The sequence below is a fragment of the Thalassophryne amazonica genome, chromosome 14, assembly GCF_902500255.1.
Source record: "Thalassophryne amazonica chromosome 14, fThaAma1.1, whole genome shotgun sequence".
NCBI lineage: Eukaryota > Metazoa > Chordata > Actinopteri > Batrachoidiformes > Batrachoididae > Thalassophryne > Thalassophryne amazonica.
Genome location: NC_047116.1, coordinates 91480086 through 91499511, shown reverse-complemented (window position 1 = coordinate 91499511; position 19426 = coordinate 91480086). Strand labels below are relative to the sequence as shown.

At 41.6% G+C, this 19426-nt stretch overlaps 1 protein-coding gene across 1 annotated transcript in view; it reads left to right on the top strand.

Annotated features, from left to right (window-relative positions):
- Positions 1-19426, top strand: part of thsd7ba (thrombospondin, type I, domain containing 7Ba) — a 553518-nt gene that overhangs the window by 511224 nt on the left and 22868 nt on the right. The window contains exons 23-24 of the mRNA XM_034186086.1: positions 12120-12291; positions 18164-18337. Coding sequence (XP_034041977.1) covers positions 12120-12291; positions 18164-18337 — 346 coding nt within the window. The remainder of the gene's footprint in view (positions 1-12119; positions 12292-18163; positions 18338-19426) is intronic.

The window sequence follows — 19426 nt, the reverse complement described above, 5'->3', positions numbered from 1 at the left end:
ATGATCTTCCTGCATCAATAAAACATAGTATAGTTCTACGCTTTTCACTCTTCTAATTCAATTCTAATTTAATTCATGCTGCGGCCTCAACTTTACCTAAATTCTGGGTATTTTAGTGAAGCTCAGGGCTAGTAGCTGGTGATCACCTAAGTATTTCCTGTTTTTCTTGTTGTTTAATGCTGACAAATTATACTGTATTTCTTGTCTTTCTGATGCTTGATTCAGTTTTTTTCTCTCTGTTTAAGGTGCAGCTCCATCCAGAGATGGGTGTGGTAATTGTGCTGGCAACCCTCCTGTCCTGTGCACCAACAGCTTTTCTTGTATATTTGTATTGTGAATTGTTCTGTAATTTATGTTTGTAGCATGGCCCAAGCAGAGGGTCACCCCTATGAGTCTGGTCTGCTTGAGGTTTCTTCCTCAGAGGCAGTTTTTCCTTACCACTGTTGCTGTGGGAGTTAGTAAGGTTAGACCTTCCACAACTCTGTTGTGATTTGGCGTTATATAAATGAAAATAAATTGAATATTGAAAAACATTGAAACGGCACTGCACATTGGGTATGTAGTGGGTCTTGTTCAGTAGCAGCAGTCAGATGTGGTGCATTTTCATGTAAGCAGAACAGAAAGAGTGGTAAAGCCTGTCATCATGTCTGGTGGTATGTGCAGGAAAGAGAACACTCTGCACGCTGGAGGGCTGTGGTCCTTATTAATGCCGTGCATCCTTCTGCAGACACCCCCAGTGGAAGGTAGACTGAATGGCAGTGAGACTGTTGCCGGTGATATGCTTTGCCGCCTCCGCTGCAGCCTGTAGTGATTTGCAGCTGTGGGCAGAACAGTTCCTGTTCTCGAATGTAATGTAGTCAGTCAGAAAGCTCACAGTGGCACACATCAAAATTGCTGAGTCTCCTCAGGAAACAGAGTTTTATTGAGCACAGCATCTGTGCGTAGTTACCCGATGAGGTCTCCACTGATGTCTATACTGAGGAGCTGCTGCTGCTCCTTTCTAACTCGGCATCACCAAAGCGGATGTGGAGGTGTCCGCCCACTGCTGTCTCCTGTAACTCACTATCCTCTCTTTAGTCTTGCTGACATTGACAGAAATGCTGTTGTCGTCACTGGTTAGCGTCTTCGCTGCCTATCTGACACTTAAGCTCCACTTGAGAGTGTAGTCATAAGTGAAGTATAGCAGAGAGCTGAGCACGTGCAGCAACCCTGTGCCGAGGATCAGAGGGAATTCGACGTGGATCTCAATTCGCACCGTTGGAGGCAGTGAAGAAGTCAAATATTCAGTTAAAGGTAGAGCTCTCCATCCCAAGATGAACGAGCCAAGAGAATTCGGAAGGGAATAATGATGCTGAATTCTAAACTGTAATCAGCATAGAGCATTCTGACATATTTATTCTCTTTGTCCAGGTGAGTAAACACAGTACGTCACACAAGCAGTATCTTCCTACCAGCCCGAGGCACACCCAGAACAAGAAAAAGTTGCAGTTGCTTGACTAGCTCCAGAAAGGAGCAGGTTCCCATAGAAGCCCATGCTAAAAGGTCCAACTTTATAGTTGAAATAAACACGTTTACAGCCTGGTACAAAATAAATAAAGATTTTGGTCTCTATAGCAAGTTTCCTCCTCCATGACAACTGTACGGCGGGTGGGGGGGGGGGGGGGGTCTTAACTCCTTTTTTAAGATATTTTAGGGGCATGGCTGCTTTGAGCGGCAACTCATATGTTGTCGCTCAGCTGAGAGTTCTGATTTAGAGAGTCGCTCACTCAGAATTGTTGGCTGTGGCTGCTAGCTGCTGTGAAGGACTGTTTGTCTTTTTAAAGCATTTTTTAAACATATATCTGTAATAATATGGCTTGTTGTATGGTGAATTCTCCTAACGGCTCTAAGATGCTGTTGTTGGTGTCAAGTGAAATTATCATCTTATTTAATGTTGCATGATAATAGTGCTAGCACTTTTAGAAGCTATCTGTAGATTCATGACTTTAGGTCCAGTTAATTTATGACTACTGAGGAGATAAGTGGATCATAATTTTGAATCCTCACACCAAAGCAAATCGTTATAAAAACCCAAACCCAGGCCCCAAAAAATATTTAATAAGCACCTGAAAAAAGGTTAGCCTGCCAGTTTAAATGGTTCAGACTTGAAGATGGAGCAGATAAAGCAGTGTTTTCCTTTCCCAAAACAGCAAAAGGCTGGGGTTTGTAGTAGTCTGTGAGTGGCATATAAGAGTGATTCAAGATTGTCTATCCCCTGGTAGAAAAAAATTACATTCTGATAATACTTTGAGATAGCTGTCTTCATGTTAACTTTGTCAACGTTTACCAAAACAATGAACACAGCCTCTGGATGTAAGTTCTCCCACAAATTCTTATTCTCAGATAGCTTGTCAAGGACTATTTCTCAGACTGTGGGTGACAGAACCAGTTCAGACTGATCTGAACTCTCTGAAAATGATACGGCTTTGGTGGTCAGCTCCTCCTGAACCAGAGAACATTGCATTGTCAAAACACAATCATCTGTGGTGAACAAAGAGTTAACCAGAAAGCCCACACTGTCTCACCTCGACTTGCCGATGTCCTTCACACTGTCTGGTCTGTAGACGGAGAAACCCTCTAGAGAAATAGTCAGACATGCTGGGCTCCATCCATGTCTCAGTAAACGCCAGAACACAGCAGCTCCTAATGTCCCTCTGGTGTTTTATTCATGTGCACAGCTCATCCAGCATGTTGTCCAAGGCCTGGACATTAGCAGGCAGAATTCAGGGCCGAGGGGTTTGTTGTTTCTCCATTGCATTCTGCACAAACCTCGGCATTCTTCCTTCTCTTTGTTTTCTCCAACAGTGTTCAAGCAAACATAAGACTCAGGGGAGTCTGTTGTCTGTGTGGTATCAAATAGCCTGACGTCCAAACTAGCTGACTGCCACATTGCTCGAAGTTTCTATCAGTTATTTTCAAAAACAGCCATGGATATAAAGTAAACCACAATGGTTTTTGGAATTGACTCGAAGCTCTTGTGAGTGCACCCATCTCACAACACACCAGAAAAGCATTTGGGGCAAAAATATTGATTCATTCACTTCATCATATGTCTCACACTTTTCATATATTCATTACTCTCACACACATAAAGGGAAGAAAGGACTTTTCCCACTTTGGAAAAACAAGGCTGATTGCATGGATTGAACTAACTACATGGGTATTACAGTGCTTTCTGTGGCAGGAAAGGTGATCTCAAAGATCATGGACTAGTCTGACTTCATACCCAGGAAATGAACCACGGACCATACCTTAAGGCCCCTTCACACATAGCACGAATGACGCATGAAGGAGGATGCACACAACAGTTGTGCAAATTCGAACTGCACTCGAACACCTCATACAGCAGTCTCACAGCAGACAGCACATCCGTTTGGCCACAGCACATGCACACCACATTTTTGTTGTGCTCGTGTAGGAAACCCAATCGAACGGCGGTCGAGATGCAGTCATACCGCCATTCCACTGAAGTCGCAACATTTGTACTGCAAGTCTGTATGCAAGTCAGACCATACGGACTGCAGTCAAGAGGCTGCACAAAATGTTCAGCCATGTTGAATCCTGGCCGAAAAGCCCAATCGAGCCAACCTTCATACTACAGGCCAAATGAGGGCAAATGGCGGGCGAATGCCCATTCGACCCACAGTCAGCCAAATTCGATGTGCAGTCCAATGACCTCAAACAGCAGTCGCAGTGCATGTACAACAGCAAGGCCCATTTGCACAGCCAGCTCAAATGTATACTATGACACCACATATGAGGTGGTCGGTTGAGAGTGCGAAAGCTCGCAGGGCAGTCGGGTGCAGTGTGACGGCTGGCCAGACTGCGTTTGAGGGTATTTGCCATGGTCAGGCATATCAAAGCTGCTGGCACATCCATCTTGTGCTGTATGTGCACCCCACTGCATCATGCGCACCAAGGTGATCAGATCAAGTCAGCGCATACAGGAACCCTGAAGCTGTCAAATGATCACGGCCCACACGCGCGGAGCAAGGCGATCTGATCATGTCGCATTTTCGCAACTCAAAGCTGGAGAACACGTCATACCATGTAAAACACCCATCCCTGTACAAGCCACGGCAATGCACATGTGTCAGCAGGCTTTCATGACATGGAGAAAATATAAACACAACTCACCTTTGGAACACGTCCAGCTTGCACCTCAGTGTGCACTGCGGACCACCATCAGCCAGGCTGTCCCATGTGAAAATATCTGTCTGATCCTGTTATCAGCTATGTAATATCATGTCCAACACGTACGTTATAGTCCACGTGACATGGTGTCCTTCGGTGCGCCAACTGTCCAGACAGCTAGATGCACAGACACTGCATGTGGCCGACTGCTTTCACCTCCATGTGGCTGGCTGAAGTGTTCATGATGTGAGCACATGGACGCATCACATCTGTGCAGCTCAGAGCTGCTCCAGACAGGTGGCCCGCAGCAGCCGTGACCTTCACTGGCCTGACTTCCGGTCACTGCATGCGCAAGGGAGGGAGGGATGTTTTTATTTTATTTTATTTCATTTCATTCATGTCATTTCATTAATTCCTTGTTTCCTTCCATGGGCATGGTTCATGAACAAAAAGGAACAGAAGGAAGATTATTCTTGTATTCTATGCTCCTTATACCAGGCATTATTTTAAAAGACTAAAGGAAATCCATTTATTTCCTCAATTCCAACACAGACGCTGTCCGAGTGTCAAGTTATCAGGCATCAATTAAACATCATTACCAGTTATGTGATTGTCTTACATTTCAACGGTACATTCATTGTTCTTATGTTCTGTAGTTTCTCATTATTTTGTCCTTATGCGTTTTCTTCGATTTATAAACATTTGTACAACCTATAATTGCTTCTGCTGCAGTGAAAGCACATGTCAGTGCAGATGTGGTATCACACCTGTCACCATGGTCGCACTGTGTTCATGCACGTGCACACGATCGTGTACAAATCTGTCACCGTGGGATCCACCCACATTCTCTGTGGTTGTACAGCATCTGTACATGGCTCTCCGACCGTCTGTCCCTCTTGACCACATAACAAATTTAGGCATTTTCCCCCATTCAGCCTGATTTGGCCTCATTCATGCTCATTCACATTATGTGTGAAGGGGCCTTTAGTTCTGCAAGTACTCACTGAATGCAAGAGTGAATATCAGCATTGCATCTTTCAGTCTATGTTGAAATTCAGAAGGATTCAGTTGATCAAGATCCTCTCTGTGACCTAAGACTTCATGGGATCCCAAAGAGGTTGCTGGACATCATAGCCTGCCTATACACTGGTATGTGAGTGGCTGTGTGTTAAGTTTGTGCACAGTCTATGAAGTTTTCCCAGTGAATAATGGTGTTTATGAGGAATGTGTTCTGTCTCATGCCCTGTTTCAGTACTTGTATGGACTAGGTGTTGGGTAAGGATTGTGGAAGCAAGCGGCTTAAGTGCTTTATTTGGTGAGAAAAGGTTTATTGATTTTTGATTTCATGGACAATGCTCTGTCCTTTGCATAATGGATGGATGCCACATTGCAGCACTTGATAAGCTGAGTGAAGAATGAATCTGTCCAGGTTTGCAATTGTGCTGGACTAAGATCCAGGGCTCATTTCCATGAAGCATCCTAAGGCTAAAAGTAGCTCTTACTGATGTTATTCTAAGAAAAATCATAAACATTTCTTAAAATTTATCTTTTGTAAGATAAAAGTTGTTCACAAGCACCTTAGGCCATAAGAGGGCTCCTAAGAAAAAATGTTAAGAGGAAGGAAGAGGACCTTTTAAGAAGCCGTCATCACAGTGATACCTGGATACGGGAAAAAGTTGCATGTACATTGTATAACATTCATACAATTATTAATATCAAAGTAAGCAATGTCAGCAGCCATAGCCTCACATCACCTGTTTGAGGAGACAATCTCACATACAGTGGGGAAAGTATTTGACCCCCTGTATGACCCACCTACAAAGAATGGAGAGGTCTGTAATTTTTATCGTAGGTACACTTCAACTGTGAGAGACAGAATCTAAAAGAAAAATCAGAAAATTACATAGTATGATTTTTAAATAATTAATTTGCATTTTATTGCATAAAATAAATATTTGACCCCATACCAACCAGCAACAATTCTGTCTCTCACAGACTTGTTAATTTTTCTTTAAGAAGCCCTCTTATTCTGCTTATTCTGCCCTCTTTACCTGTATTAATGCACCTGTTTGATCTTGTTACCTGTATAAAAGACACCTGTTCACACACTCACTCAATCACATCCAACCTGTCCACCATAGCCAAGACCAAAGAGCTGTCAAAGGACAACAGGACAAAACTGTAGACCTGCACAAGGCTGGGATGGACTACAGGACAACAGGCAAGCAGCTTGGTAGAAGACACACAGCTGTTATGATTATTTATTACAAAGTGGAAGAAACACAAGATGACTGTCAATCTCCCTTGTTCTGGGATTCCATGCAAGATCTCACTTTGTGGGCGTAATGATGATTCTAAGAAATCTCAGAACTACACAGGAGGACATGGTCAATGACCTGAGAGAGCTGGGACCACAGTCACAAAGATTACATTAGTAACACATGATGCTGTCATGGTTCAAATCCTGCAGGGCAACAAGGTCCCCATGCTCAAGGCAGCACATGTCCAGCGCCCGTTTGAAGTTCACCAGTAACATCTGGATGATCCAGAGGAGGCATGGGAGAAGGTCATGTGGTCAGATGAGACCAAAATAGAGCTTTTTTGAATCAACTCCACTTACCGTGTTTAGAGGACAACCCCAAGAAACCATCCCAACCATGAAGCATGGGGTGGAAACATCATACTCTGGGGGTGCTCTTCTGCAAAGGGACAGGACGACCTGCACCGTATTGAAGGAGATGGATGGGGTCATGTATTGTGAGATTTTGGCAAACAACCTTCTTCCCTCAGTAAGAGCATTGAAGATGGGTCATGGCCTGGGTCTTCCAGAATGACAATGACCCCAAACACAGCCAGGGCAACTAAGGAGGGGCTCTGTAAGAAGCATTTCAAGGTCCTGGAGTAACCTGGCCAGTCCTCCAGACCTGAACTCTATTGATTATTATTATTATTAAAGCAATTCAGCTACAAAGAAACACAATAAATCAATAACACTAACAACCCTGTTAAGCCTAACATAACCCTATTGTGTAATTATCACTTATATACATTACTGTCCAATTTCTTCAGCCGCTTGGGTGGGTAGGGAGAGTTTCCCATAGAATAAAAAAGCTTTTCAACCTACCATCCCTGGTTCTCAAGACCAGGTACCTAAGTGGCTCTACTCTACTGTATTCTACTCTTCTATTCTACTCTTCTTTTTTTTTAGATATTTAGATATACCTTAGTATACACTAGTAGCGTTCTACTTTATAGAAGACATACCTTACTGAATTTTCATGAACCCACAATGACAATATTTAAACCCCCAAAACCCTGAACTCCCATGGTGCATTGCAGCACAATGTCCATTGTTCACTGTTATTAGCTAATATCACAAATTTGTCCAAAATATTAGTCCTATCAACTTTCCATTTTCGCAGCGTTCATACCTTGACCCAAAATACATAAACATACAAAACGGCAAAAGTCAGCTCTCGCCATTTTCTCTGTGATCGAAGCCATACACACGCACACATTGGCCACTTGGCTATTATAATATAGGATGTGGACAAGCAGTCAGACTATTTGGGGGAGATTTTTAAATTTCATTTAAATTTCTCAAATCAGTAGATGCACATTAGATCTTGCAATAATGTATGTCCTTTCTCACTTGATCTCCTCAGTTGTGGATGTCTGTATTTCTGGTCATTTCTCTATTATGCTATCAGTGGTTTTATAGACATTCTATAACAAACTATCAGGAAAGACTGTCTCACTACTGAAGTGGCTTGGAATTTTATTGACCTCTTGTGCGTCATTCCTGCAGACTTTTTATCCTCCTCCTGTGATTTAATTGTAGATAGTTTAAACAACAAATTAAGGTCAACCAGTGACACAGTGGCCCCATTAAAGTGAAAACACATTACTTCCAATCCAACACCTCCTCAGAGAAATGAGGAAATTAAAGAAGAAAGTATCTGGTAACAGAAAGAAGATGGAGAAAGAAAAAAAACATAATTAATTACCACATTTTCTGTGAACAACTGATTATTTGCAATCAGGAGGAAATACAGGTATGACAAGCACATTTTGATAAACATAACCAAAAACTAGGAATTCCCCAAATCACATTTTTCCACCATTGATAGTTTAAGTAACTATTTTTATGAAGTTGTTTAGTATGTCTACCGGTTGTGAATGTAAAGAGTTTGCAGTCTACAAACATTATTTGAACACATTTTGTTGTTTTGTTTTTGTAATTTAATGTATATTTAACCTGGTTAGCCCCATTGAGATTGAGATCTCTTTTCCACAGGACACCTGGCCAAGATGGTTGCATCATAGTTACACTAGAAAAAAAAATAAAAAAATAAAATAATAATAATAATAATAATAATAATAATAATAAACGAAATTAATACCATTAAAACTTGCTCAAATAAATCACATGCACACAAACAGCAAGAATTTCAACAGAGTCTTAAACACATTCAGTGTCACCAGGGCATGAAGTGGAAGTTCCGATTGTAGTTTATTCCAAGCATTAGGTGCTGAAAATCTAAAGGCTTTCTTGCTCAATTCAGTTCTTACTTTATGCCACACCCTCTGAAACTTAAATAGTCAAAAGATTTGTTTGTAGATATGGACATCTTTGATACATTTCCTCTGGGCTGATGTTGAGATGCTCAGCAAAATTATTTCTCTTTTGAAATCTGTGAACTGCGGTTTTTTTTTGGATGTGATATCCTTAAAAACAAACAAACTAAAAAGTTTATGGCAGGTTCTAATGAAATTGGTTTAATATTGTCAGCTATTCTCTTCAGACAGATGTTCTCCTTGTGATTCCCAAGACTGAGATTGTTAAACTTCTTAGTTTATGAGCTGAATAATTTTTATGAATAGACACTCATACCAAAAATATTGCTTATTTTTCAAAAGTATTGCAGAAGCAATACTTCTGTGTTTACTACTGCATATCTTAAACATAGCGTTTAACACTGTTCCACCTTCAGTTATTTAGACAGACTTCTGTGAAGAGTCTGATTATTTAATGAAGTAAATGAATGTGAGGAGTTGCATGAGTGTAACAGCGTTTTCAAGCATGAGGGCCACCAGTTGGTCAGATGGGGAGCCCGTAGCCAGGGTAGGCACCACAGGTTGAGTGCATCGGCCACCACGGGAAGAACATATGCTGTAGAAACGACAGGCAACCCAAGGGTTAGCGCTCTGCAGAGTTGTTTTGTCTCACTCCATTAAACATCCATGTTTATGAGGGGTGACTGAGAAGTTTGGAGCCTGACCCAGAAAATGTAGGGCATGTTTCTTCATTTTTCCATTATGAGAAACCAACATTGTTCTTGAATGTGCAAAGTTTTGACTCTCTGGGTGCAATGTTGAGAAGTACAGTTGTATGAAAACATTTGGGCACCATTGATGATTTCCATGATTTTCTTTTATAAATCATTGGTTGTTTAGATCAGCAATTTCAGTTAAATATATCATATAGAAGACAAACACAGTGATATTTGAGAAGTGAAATGAAGTTTACAGGATTTACAGAAAGTGTGCAATAATTCTTTAAACAAAATTAGGCAGGTGCATAAATTTACCCTTTCTCATGATTGGATTCACCTGTGTAAGGAGGTCAAGGGTCAATGAGCTTACCAAACTAATTTTGTGTACCAATAATTAGTGCTAAATGTATTCAAATCAATAAAATTACAAGGGTGCCCAAATTGATGCACCTGCCCAATTTTGTTTAAATAATTATTGCACACTTTCTGTAAATATGATACTAGAAACTTCATTTCACTTCTCAAATATCAGTGTGTTCATCTGCTATATGATATATTATTTCTTGCTCTCGGTCGGGGACGGTCGCATTTTTCTTTCCTTCTCCCTCCCCAACTTTCCTGCTACTGTAGCGTGTTTTGTCTGTGAGGCTGCCAGCCCTGCTCCTCTTGAAAATGGCAAAATGGATCTGATCAAGTGGTCTCTGAAACGCAGTTGATATTGTTTTTTTCCACAAGGCACTCGGGAGCGGAGGACCCGACCTGTCCTGCCGGGACACATTGTGGCGGGTTACGTGATGGACAGCTGACAGAAGTGGCAAGTCATGTGCCTGTACACGTTGTCTGTGGAGGACGTTGAAGATGTTTACTTATTTGGAGCTGTGGTGACCGGGTTTCTGCTGTGTGGAGTGGCCGCAGCACTGGTTTAATCGGAAAATTTAAGAAGGTGGAGGTGGCATTAATTGGTCCATCCAGGCTGCCCCACATGATTGATTCGATTGGAAGGGCAGTGTCAGCTCGTCGGCGGGTGTCAACCACACGTTGGAATCCATCTTGGGGAGAATGGCTGCACTGGAAAACCGCTTTGATCATCTGTGAGACCACATCTCTCCTCTATTCAGATGTATTTGGGAGCCACTCTGAAGTTTCAGACTGTGGATTCTGCCAGGCGTCTGTTAATCTGGATATCTATTTGGTTCCCAAACAACAACTGTCCTTCAAGACCGCTGGGATAAAATCTCTCCCCCGAAGAACACTCCTGATAGCCTCGCTAATCGTCTCCCCCGCCTCCTGTCTTCCACTGCCCTCCCTCCCTTCCCAGTCCTGAGATGTTGACTGTGGGACCTTGAGACTCTGGTGGACTGATTCAGGGACTGGGATCCCACCCCCCCCCACCCCCCCCAGCATGGACAGATAAGGCCTGATGGTGCCTCAAGGCCGGCCTTTCCGGGCTGTCTGTCTGGACCACTGGACACATCCAAGTCTTGGCTGTTGTCCTGTCATCTATTGTGTTTTTTTTGTTTTGTTATGACTGTTGTCTGTGCTATGGGTTTGTTTTTTTTGTTGCTCCAGTGGTGCTGCGGCTTCAATTTCAGCAGCAATGGAGGTTTTTCTTCCCAATTCTTTCCTTGTGTGTGCTTGTATATGTGTTCATGTACCGGACCGGCTTATGTGTGTTGTTGTTTGTTAAGTGTGAGGCCGGTCAAGGTTTGCTCAGCCCTGCTTGTGACCTAGGGCAGGGATATACATCTGGAGCTGGTCCCCGGGTGCCAAAAAGGCAACCTCTGCTCCTAACTGGCAATTAGGATGGGTAAAATGCATTAAACACATTTCATTGTGCAGGGAACATGTTCCTATGTGCATATGACAATAAACGTCTTTGAATCTTTGAATCTTAACTGAAATTTCTGATCCAGACAACCAATGATTTATAAAGGAAAATCATGAAAATTATCAGGGGTGCCCAAACCTTTGCATACAACTGTATGTAGGTAGGTACTGTAAGTCCCATACTCATTCCTGAACATTTGGGGATGTGCTCATTGCACACCATGATGAGATAGGTTTGCTAGTGTCTTTCTTCTTGGATTCATACCTCCCCAGCTGATATTGGTCATCTACCCCTTTTATTGTTGGCTGAGTTGGAAAGGAGCATCACCATGGCAGCCCTCTACACACTAGGTCAGTACATTAACCGTCCAACCTCTTATGCCCATCTAAAATCAACATCTAACATGCCAATTGCAGCACCTGTGCCCAGGCAATTTCGTCACAGTTGTGCATCTGCTTGATGTTGCATCTTTGTCCCTACAAAGCAACCAAGCCTTTGATAAACCAATATAAATTATCTCTAGAATTATTCATATGGTTGGTGACAGTGTAGTTGGGTGTACATTTGGTATATTTTCACTTTCATACACTTGGGTTGGTTAAATATGTTTGTATGTCAAAAGTTGAAAAAAAAAATCTAATTTAATCCAGACAAAACCAGCAGTTTCATCTCGTAGACCTCATCACTAATAAGAAAGGGTCAGTGAACCAAGTCAACAACATATTACTTTACCAAATAATCACACAAATTGTTTGGTGAATGACGGTTCTTAGTCTCGAGGAAAATAATGTGTCAGTGTAACATAATTTCTCGTGGCAACAACACATTTTGTGTGCTTGCAGGGTGCCGAGTGTGGTGAGGGACATCGGAGGAGGAGTCTTTCCTGTATGGTCCACTGGGGAAAAGGATCCAAGTCTCATCCCCCTCAGCCTGTGGAGGAGGAGCTTTGTGGAGATAAACTGAGGCAGCAGGTCCAACAGGAGCTGGAACAGCCCTGCTTCGTCCCCTGTCCAGGTAAGGAGGGCAAACAGCACTCAATCAGAAGTGATTACTTACAGTACATGAACTGTTTCCATTGATTGAAATGGGTGGAATTAATTGCTTTTAATATTTTTTTTTAGGAGATTGAACCAAATTACATAATTACTGTGTGAGAAGTTTTAAATTATAACAACCACGATTTGGTCGGCTTCTCTCACTTTATAGCACAACTGCTTTCATCAGCAGCTCAGTTGAAGTCATGGATTAATTAATGGCCCTTTTAACTTCATTATTTAGTTGGAGCAGTCAGTTATAGTGTGTCGTTGTGACTGTATGACAGTCGTGCACAGACACATACAAGCACACAAAAGATGGAGAAACACACTCCCACAACTGGGTAATTTATATGATCAGTTACATAATAGCACTATAGATTTTTTTTTTCATGCTGCATAATTATGCAACCTAGAAATCAATAAAGTGTGAAACATCACAAAGTGGCCATCAAAGCAATTAACCTTATTACACTACTGAGATCAATCACTATGCTGACAACAGCCATGCAGTATCACACACACACACACACACACACACAAAACATTGTGAATTTGGCCTCATGTACACGGGCAATGCTACAAAAGCTAACGGTACATGAACATAGTACGGAGCAACATTTGGGTCAAAAAGAACATTCCTGCTATTTTTCACCTTTTTAAACAATGGTGACATATGCAGACCTTGTAACTAAATAAATCGAGTTATGCAAAGACAAAAAGCATTTAAACAATTTAAAATTCAGATTTTTGTGTGTTGTTGCATTCCACAGAATGATACAGCCCCAAATCAGAAAAAGTTTGGATGATCTGGAATCTGTGTGTGTTGGAGGAAAGGGGAAGACTCCGCACTGATCTTTATATTTTCTGTGACTTCTACATATTTCACTGCACAGTGTACGAGGTCTGTGAGAAAAGTATCCGACCTTATTATTTAAAAAAAAAAAAACCATATGGATTTGAATCACGTGTGATTACATCAGCCAAGCTTGAACCCTCGTGGGCATGGGAGAGTTTTTTCACACCTGTCGGTGACGTCATTCGCCTGTGAGCATGCCTTGTGGAAGGAGTGGTCCAGCCCCCTCGTCGGAATTCCTTTGTCTGAGAAGTTGCTGAGAGACTGGTGCTGTGCTTGATCAAAATTTTTTCAAAAACTGTGAGGCACATCCGAGTGGACACCATTCGAGAAATTCAGCTGGTTTTCTGTGAAAATTTTAACGGCTGATGAGAGATTTTGGATTGTTTCTATCACTGTAAGGACTTCCCACGGAGCGGGATGTCGCGCAGCGCTCCGAGGCGACGTCGTCATCCTGTTTCAAGCTAAAATCCTCCAAATTTAAGCCTCTGTTGACCCAGGACGTCGTGAGAGAACAGAGAACTTTCAGAAGAGGTCGGAATCAGCAGTTTATCCGGACATTCCACTGTTAAAGGAGATTTTTTTAATGAAAGACGTGTGGTCGGATTGGCGCATCGGCTCGCAGCCGGCGCGGCACACCCGCCACAGGAAAAACACCTCCGTTGGAAGCCTTAAGGACAAGTTGGAACATGCCCTGCTGTTAAACAATTTCTCAGATACTCACTCAACTGAAAGCCACCAAAAGCCGCCTGGATTTTACAAATGGTTATCAACACGGAGGTGTTTTTCCTGAGCCGGCTGCGAGCCGGCGTGGCGTGCGTGCCAATCCGTCCGCACGTCTTTCATTAAAAAAAATCTCCTTTAACAGTGGAATGTCCAGATAAACTGCTGATTCCGACCTCTTCTGAAAGTTCTCTGTTCTCTCACGGCATCCTGGGTCAACAGAGGTTTTCAGCTTGAAACAGGATGACGATGTCGCCTCGGAGCGCTGCGCGACATCCCGCTCCGTGGGAAGTCCTTACAGCGATAGAAACAATCCAACATCTCTCATCAGCCGTTAAAATTTACACCGAAAACCAGCTGAATTTCTCGAATGGTGTCCACTCGGATGTGCCTCACAGTTCTTGAAAAAATTTTGATCAAGCACAGCGCCAGTCTCTCAGCAACTTCTCAGACAATGAAAATATGACGAGGGGGCTGGACCACTCCTTCCACAAGGCGTGCTCACAGGCGAATGACGTCACTGACAGGCGTGAAAAAACTCACGCATGCGCACAAGGGTTCAAGCTTGGCTGATGTAATCAGACGTGATTCAAATCCATATAGTTTTAAAAAAAAATAAAACTGTCGGTTTCTTTTCTAATAGACCTCGTATATGAACACACGATATTTCAGTTTATATGTAGTCAGCTTCATTTTATTTGTTAATATATATCTATTGCTGAATTTAAGGCCTGCAACACATTCCCAAAAAAAAAAAGTTGGGACAGGGCAATTTATTCTAAATAGAGGGACTAAAATTTCACTTTTATTGTCAGTTTTCTTCAGCAAAGTCAGGGGACGGATACATGAACATTTCCATGTAGCCAAATACTGTATGTCTTGTTTATCCCCACGGGCAACATGCAAGTAATATCGTTAACTGTCATTCAGCATCATTAGTGTTCAGAGCTTTTGAGTGAATGAATGTTTGCTCATTGAGTGTGTGTTCAATGTGGTTGAATACAACCAACACTTTTGGGGGTGTTTGGCATAAAGGCATGAGAGTTAGTTTGTTTTTGGCTGTAGCATTAGAATAATTTACTTTAAAACTAAAACACTGAGCTTGATGAAACCTCTCGGTCATATAATATCCAATTTTGTTGATAATGTTGATGAAAAATCTGAGGATTGCTCAGCCTTGAATACTTGTCTGAGTGCTCCTATCTAGATAATTACTGAGGTTATTTAAGCAGTCACAACAGATTTCCAGAAGTCCAGTCGTGGTTCATTGTGTATACTGATACCACAGGGGCACAAATGTTGATGTGATGAGGAGCAATTCTGATTTGTTTGTCCAAAACGTCAGATCATCAATATAAAATTGCCATGAAACAAAATCTCAAATTGCAATATATTTGTATGCAAACTAGCTCCAGTGAAGCATTCCTGTATTTATAACCTTGTGAATAGGTGAAGCAGTGATAGCTGAGTATGGTTTTCACTGGTGGGTATGTGTGGGGGGAGTGGGTTGGGGCAGGGGGGGAAGATAACTTATCATCATCATCATATCCTTTATTTAAGTAAGTAAGCCTTGTTGAGATTAAAATCTGTTTTTCAAAAGAGACCTTTGCATGAAAAAGGCATTACAGTAGATACAACATAAAAACAGACTGGCAGCACCAAACACCCTACAAGAATAAAACGCAAATATCCAATTAATACACAATAATTCAAATTTTAAATAAAGAATTAAAACTCTAAAACATTCGCACTGACCAATGGTGTCGTCTTCTTGATTTTTAAAAACTGATTTAAATGCCCTCATCGTGATCAATTCTGACAGTTTCAGCTCCTCCTGTACGTTAGTCCAGGAGAAGGGAGCAGTGTATTTCAAGGCTTTTTTTTTACCAAGTGCAGTTCTGACTCTGGAGACTAACATTTGAACAATATCACATGAGTGCAGGACATGAGGATTTAGGTTCTGAACCATATATGAACATAGGAATGAAAGCATCAAACCAAAGAGAGATTTACAATTTCCAAGACCAGTAATGCAACACAGCGCACAATGGTACACAGGATACAATAACACAAGGTACTGATCGGATACATTCATAAGAAACAGGTCACCATAGTCCAACAAAGGAAGAAATGTTTCAGAGATCAGGTTTTTCAGTGCCTTTAGAGAAATACAGGATTTGTTTCTAAAGAAGAAACCTAATTTTAGTTTAAACTCTGAAACAAAATTTTCAATATGCAACTGGAATCACAAGTTCTAATTGATTAAGATTCCTAAATACTTATGTGACCATTTCAGTATCAACCCCCTGAGCAGTAGAAATCTTAGGAAGTTTGGGTGGTGTCTTTTTGCAGTCTGAGAAAAGCAGAAAATTTGACTTATCCACATTTAACACCAGTGTAAGTTAGAGGGTAAAGCTTCAAAAGCTGACTGCAAAAAATCTAGTGTTTTAACAATGGAAGGGGAAGAACAATTGTTAACTGTGCCATCTGCATAGAAATGGAAAGCAGCACTTGATAACCTATCACAAAGATTTTATATATATATATATATATATATATATATATATATATATATGGTGAAGAGCAGAGACCCCTGAGGTACACCTTTCAACAAAGGGAGGAAAGAATAAAAACAGCGAGCAAAGTGGACACACTGTGTTCTATCTAGGTGACAAGGAGTTAGAAAACCATTTAACAGCACACTCAGATAAGCTAATATTTCAGTCTATCTGGCAAGATGTCCTGATCCACTGCATGGAAAGCTTTTGATAGGTCAATGGAAAGAGCAGCACAATACTTTTTGCAGTCCAAAGCTTCAATAACATCATTCATCGCCTCATTAATGGCATTAATGGTACTGTGCTGTTTCTGAAGGTCCAACTGATAATGTCACAAAATACCATTCATTGTCTAAAAAAATCCTGAAGTTGCTCACTTAAAAGATGTTGTACAACTTTAGCAAAATCATATAATGTAGAGATAGGCCTGTAATTATTTACAACTGAGGGATCCCAGCTGGATGGATTTCCTTCATCCTTGGTGTAAGATAGACGTCGAGATTTTCTATTTTGGTGTAGTTTGATCAAAGGTCAAGGAAACCACGGTCTGAAAAACATTCTTTCTTGTATATCTTAACAATCTACAACCCTAGATGGGTGACCTAAAGCATACGTATATTGATCATCAAAAAAAATTAAACTTCATAATGAATTCACACCTACTCAAAAATACCGTCACAGAGACATGTATATTTACTTGCCCATCTATATGGCGGTGTGTAGAGCGAGCGGGATATGAATCAGTTCATTGTGTTCCCTTTTTCCTCTCACTTTACCAGCTTACCAGCTTTTCCATCTTTAGTTGTGGCAGAATGTGGCAGAATATTCAAACTTGATCATCTCTGCTTTTAGAAGAGAATACAAAAAACAAGATCATTATCTCAGAAGAAGAAGCAGCTCTATCATGTGGTTCATAAAGTGAGATCCCTTTTCTATGAACAGACATCATCTTGCTGTGCTCACTTTTGCTTGCCTTTTGCTCTCCCCACTGATCTTCACCTTAATTCATCACTCAGCCCAACCTTAGCCTCAGAGCCTCAGTTGTGGGGGTGTGAGCGAGTGTGTTGGTGTTTCTGCATCTCTAGCAGCATGAGGAGAAAGGTGACGGTGAGGCATCAGTGTGAAGATGAAATACAATCAGACCTGTCAATCCATAGACTAATGACCGATATGGGCAGAGAATTGGGCTGAAGTCAGCAAAATGATCTTTGCACCCTGATCTCATTAAGGACCATAAATGATATTAATGTTTGACCTTCAAAGAAGCAAGTGTTGATCAGGCATTTGTTAGTATACAAAATAGAACAACCACATTTTATTTGCTCGGAGTTTTCCAAGCTGAATGAATTTGGCTTTTCCTCGGAGAGGAGGCTCAGTCTTGGTTGTTACTTTTACAGTGGGTCTCAGGGTTACAGCTTGTATTGTATAATTTATAACTCTGGTTGGTCTATTACTTCTGAATACCCACTGGGCTGTCTGAGCAATTTGTTTGTGCGTTTTGTACATTATCAGCCACAGATGTGCACTGAAGCTGTTTTCGATCTTTTTTAAATGTTCCAGGAGCTAGCAGGGGAGGCAATAAAATGATCCTTGAAACTGTGTTGGTGAGCTGAATATAAACCACCCTGGAGTATGTGTGTGTGTGTGGGGGGGCTGACGGTGTTATTGATGAGATTCTGTCCATCAGTGATCTTGTTTTCTCTGTTTGCTTTCAGGAGACTGCCATTTGATTGAATGGTCATCATGGAGCTCTTGCCAGCTGACCTGTCTGGAGGGGCGGAGCTTTGAGGCCACAGGTCGCCAAGCCCGTTCCAGAGCTGTGATCATTCAGGTCATGGAGAACCAAGCAAGCTGCCCACATCAAGTGTTTGAGACCCAACACTGCAAAGGTAGGCAAGAAACAATTTACACACACACACACACACACACACACACACACACACACACACACACACACACACACACACACACACACACACACACACACACACATATAAACTTTATCATCCGCATTGTGGCACCTGGGCAATGCATCAACTAGAGGATTGCTTGTTGGGGTGCATTATCGTGGGGACCTTGTGTGCTCTTTGCCCACTATGGTAACCTAACAGGAAGCCAGAACATGAGATGGCTAACAGGGCCATAGTGAAACAAGAAGGCCTCAATGGCGGATCAAGTGGAGGAGGTGATGGCTTGTAAACAAAATGCTGTGAAAGCAGATGAAGGCTGTAGCAAGTCCTCAAACCACAATCATCTGGGCTTTCCCAGTCATCCGACCAGGCTAAGGATCTGTCAAGAACTGTGTATTTGTGGGTGTGCAAAGACATTCCTACGTTAAACAAACCAACCCACAGGCATCTCTAGATTGACCCTGGATGTAGATTTTTATCCCATCTGGGAATTTATTAAGAGACAATCTTGCTCGCCACTGAGGGATTCCCATGTATATATATATATATATATATATATATATATATATATATATATATATATATATATATATATATATATATATATACAGTGAAGAAAATAAGCATTTGATAGGTGCACATCCACTGTGAGAGACATAATCTAAAAAAAAAAAAATCCGGAAATCACAATGTATGATTTTTTAATAATTTATTTGTATGTTACTGCTGCAAATAAGTATTTGAACACCTGTGAAAATCAATGTTAATATTTGGTACAGTAGCCTTTGTTTGCAATTACAGAGGTCAAACGTTTCCTGTAGTTTTTCACCAGGTTTTCACACACTGCAGCAGGGATTTTGGTCCACTCCTCCATACAGATCTTCTCTAGATCTTTCAGGTTTGGAGTTTCAGCTCCCGCCAAAGATTTTCTATTGAGTTCAGGTCTGGAGACTGGCCAGGCCACTCCAAGACCTTGAAATGGTTCTTACGGAGCCCCTCCTTAGTTGCCCTGGCTGTGTGTTTGGAGTCATTGTCATGCTGGAAGACCCAGCCGTGACCCATCTTCAA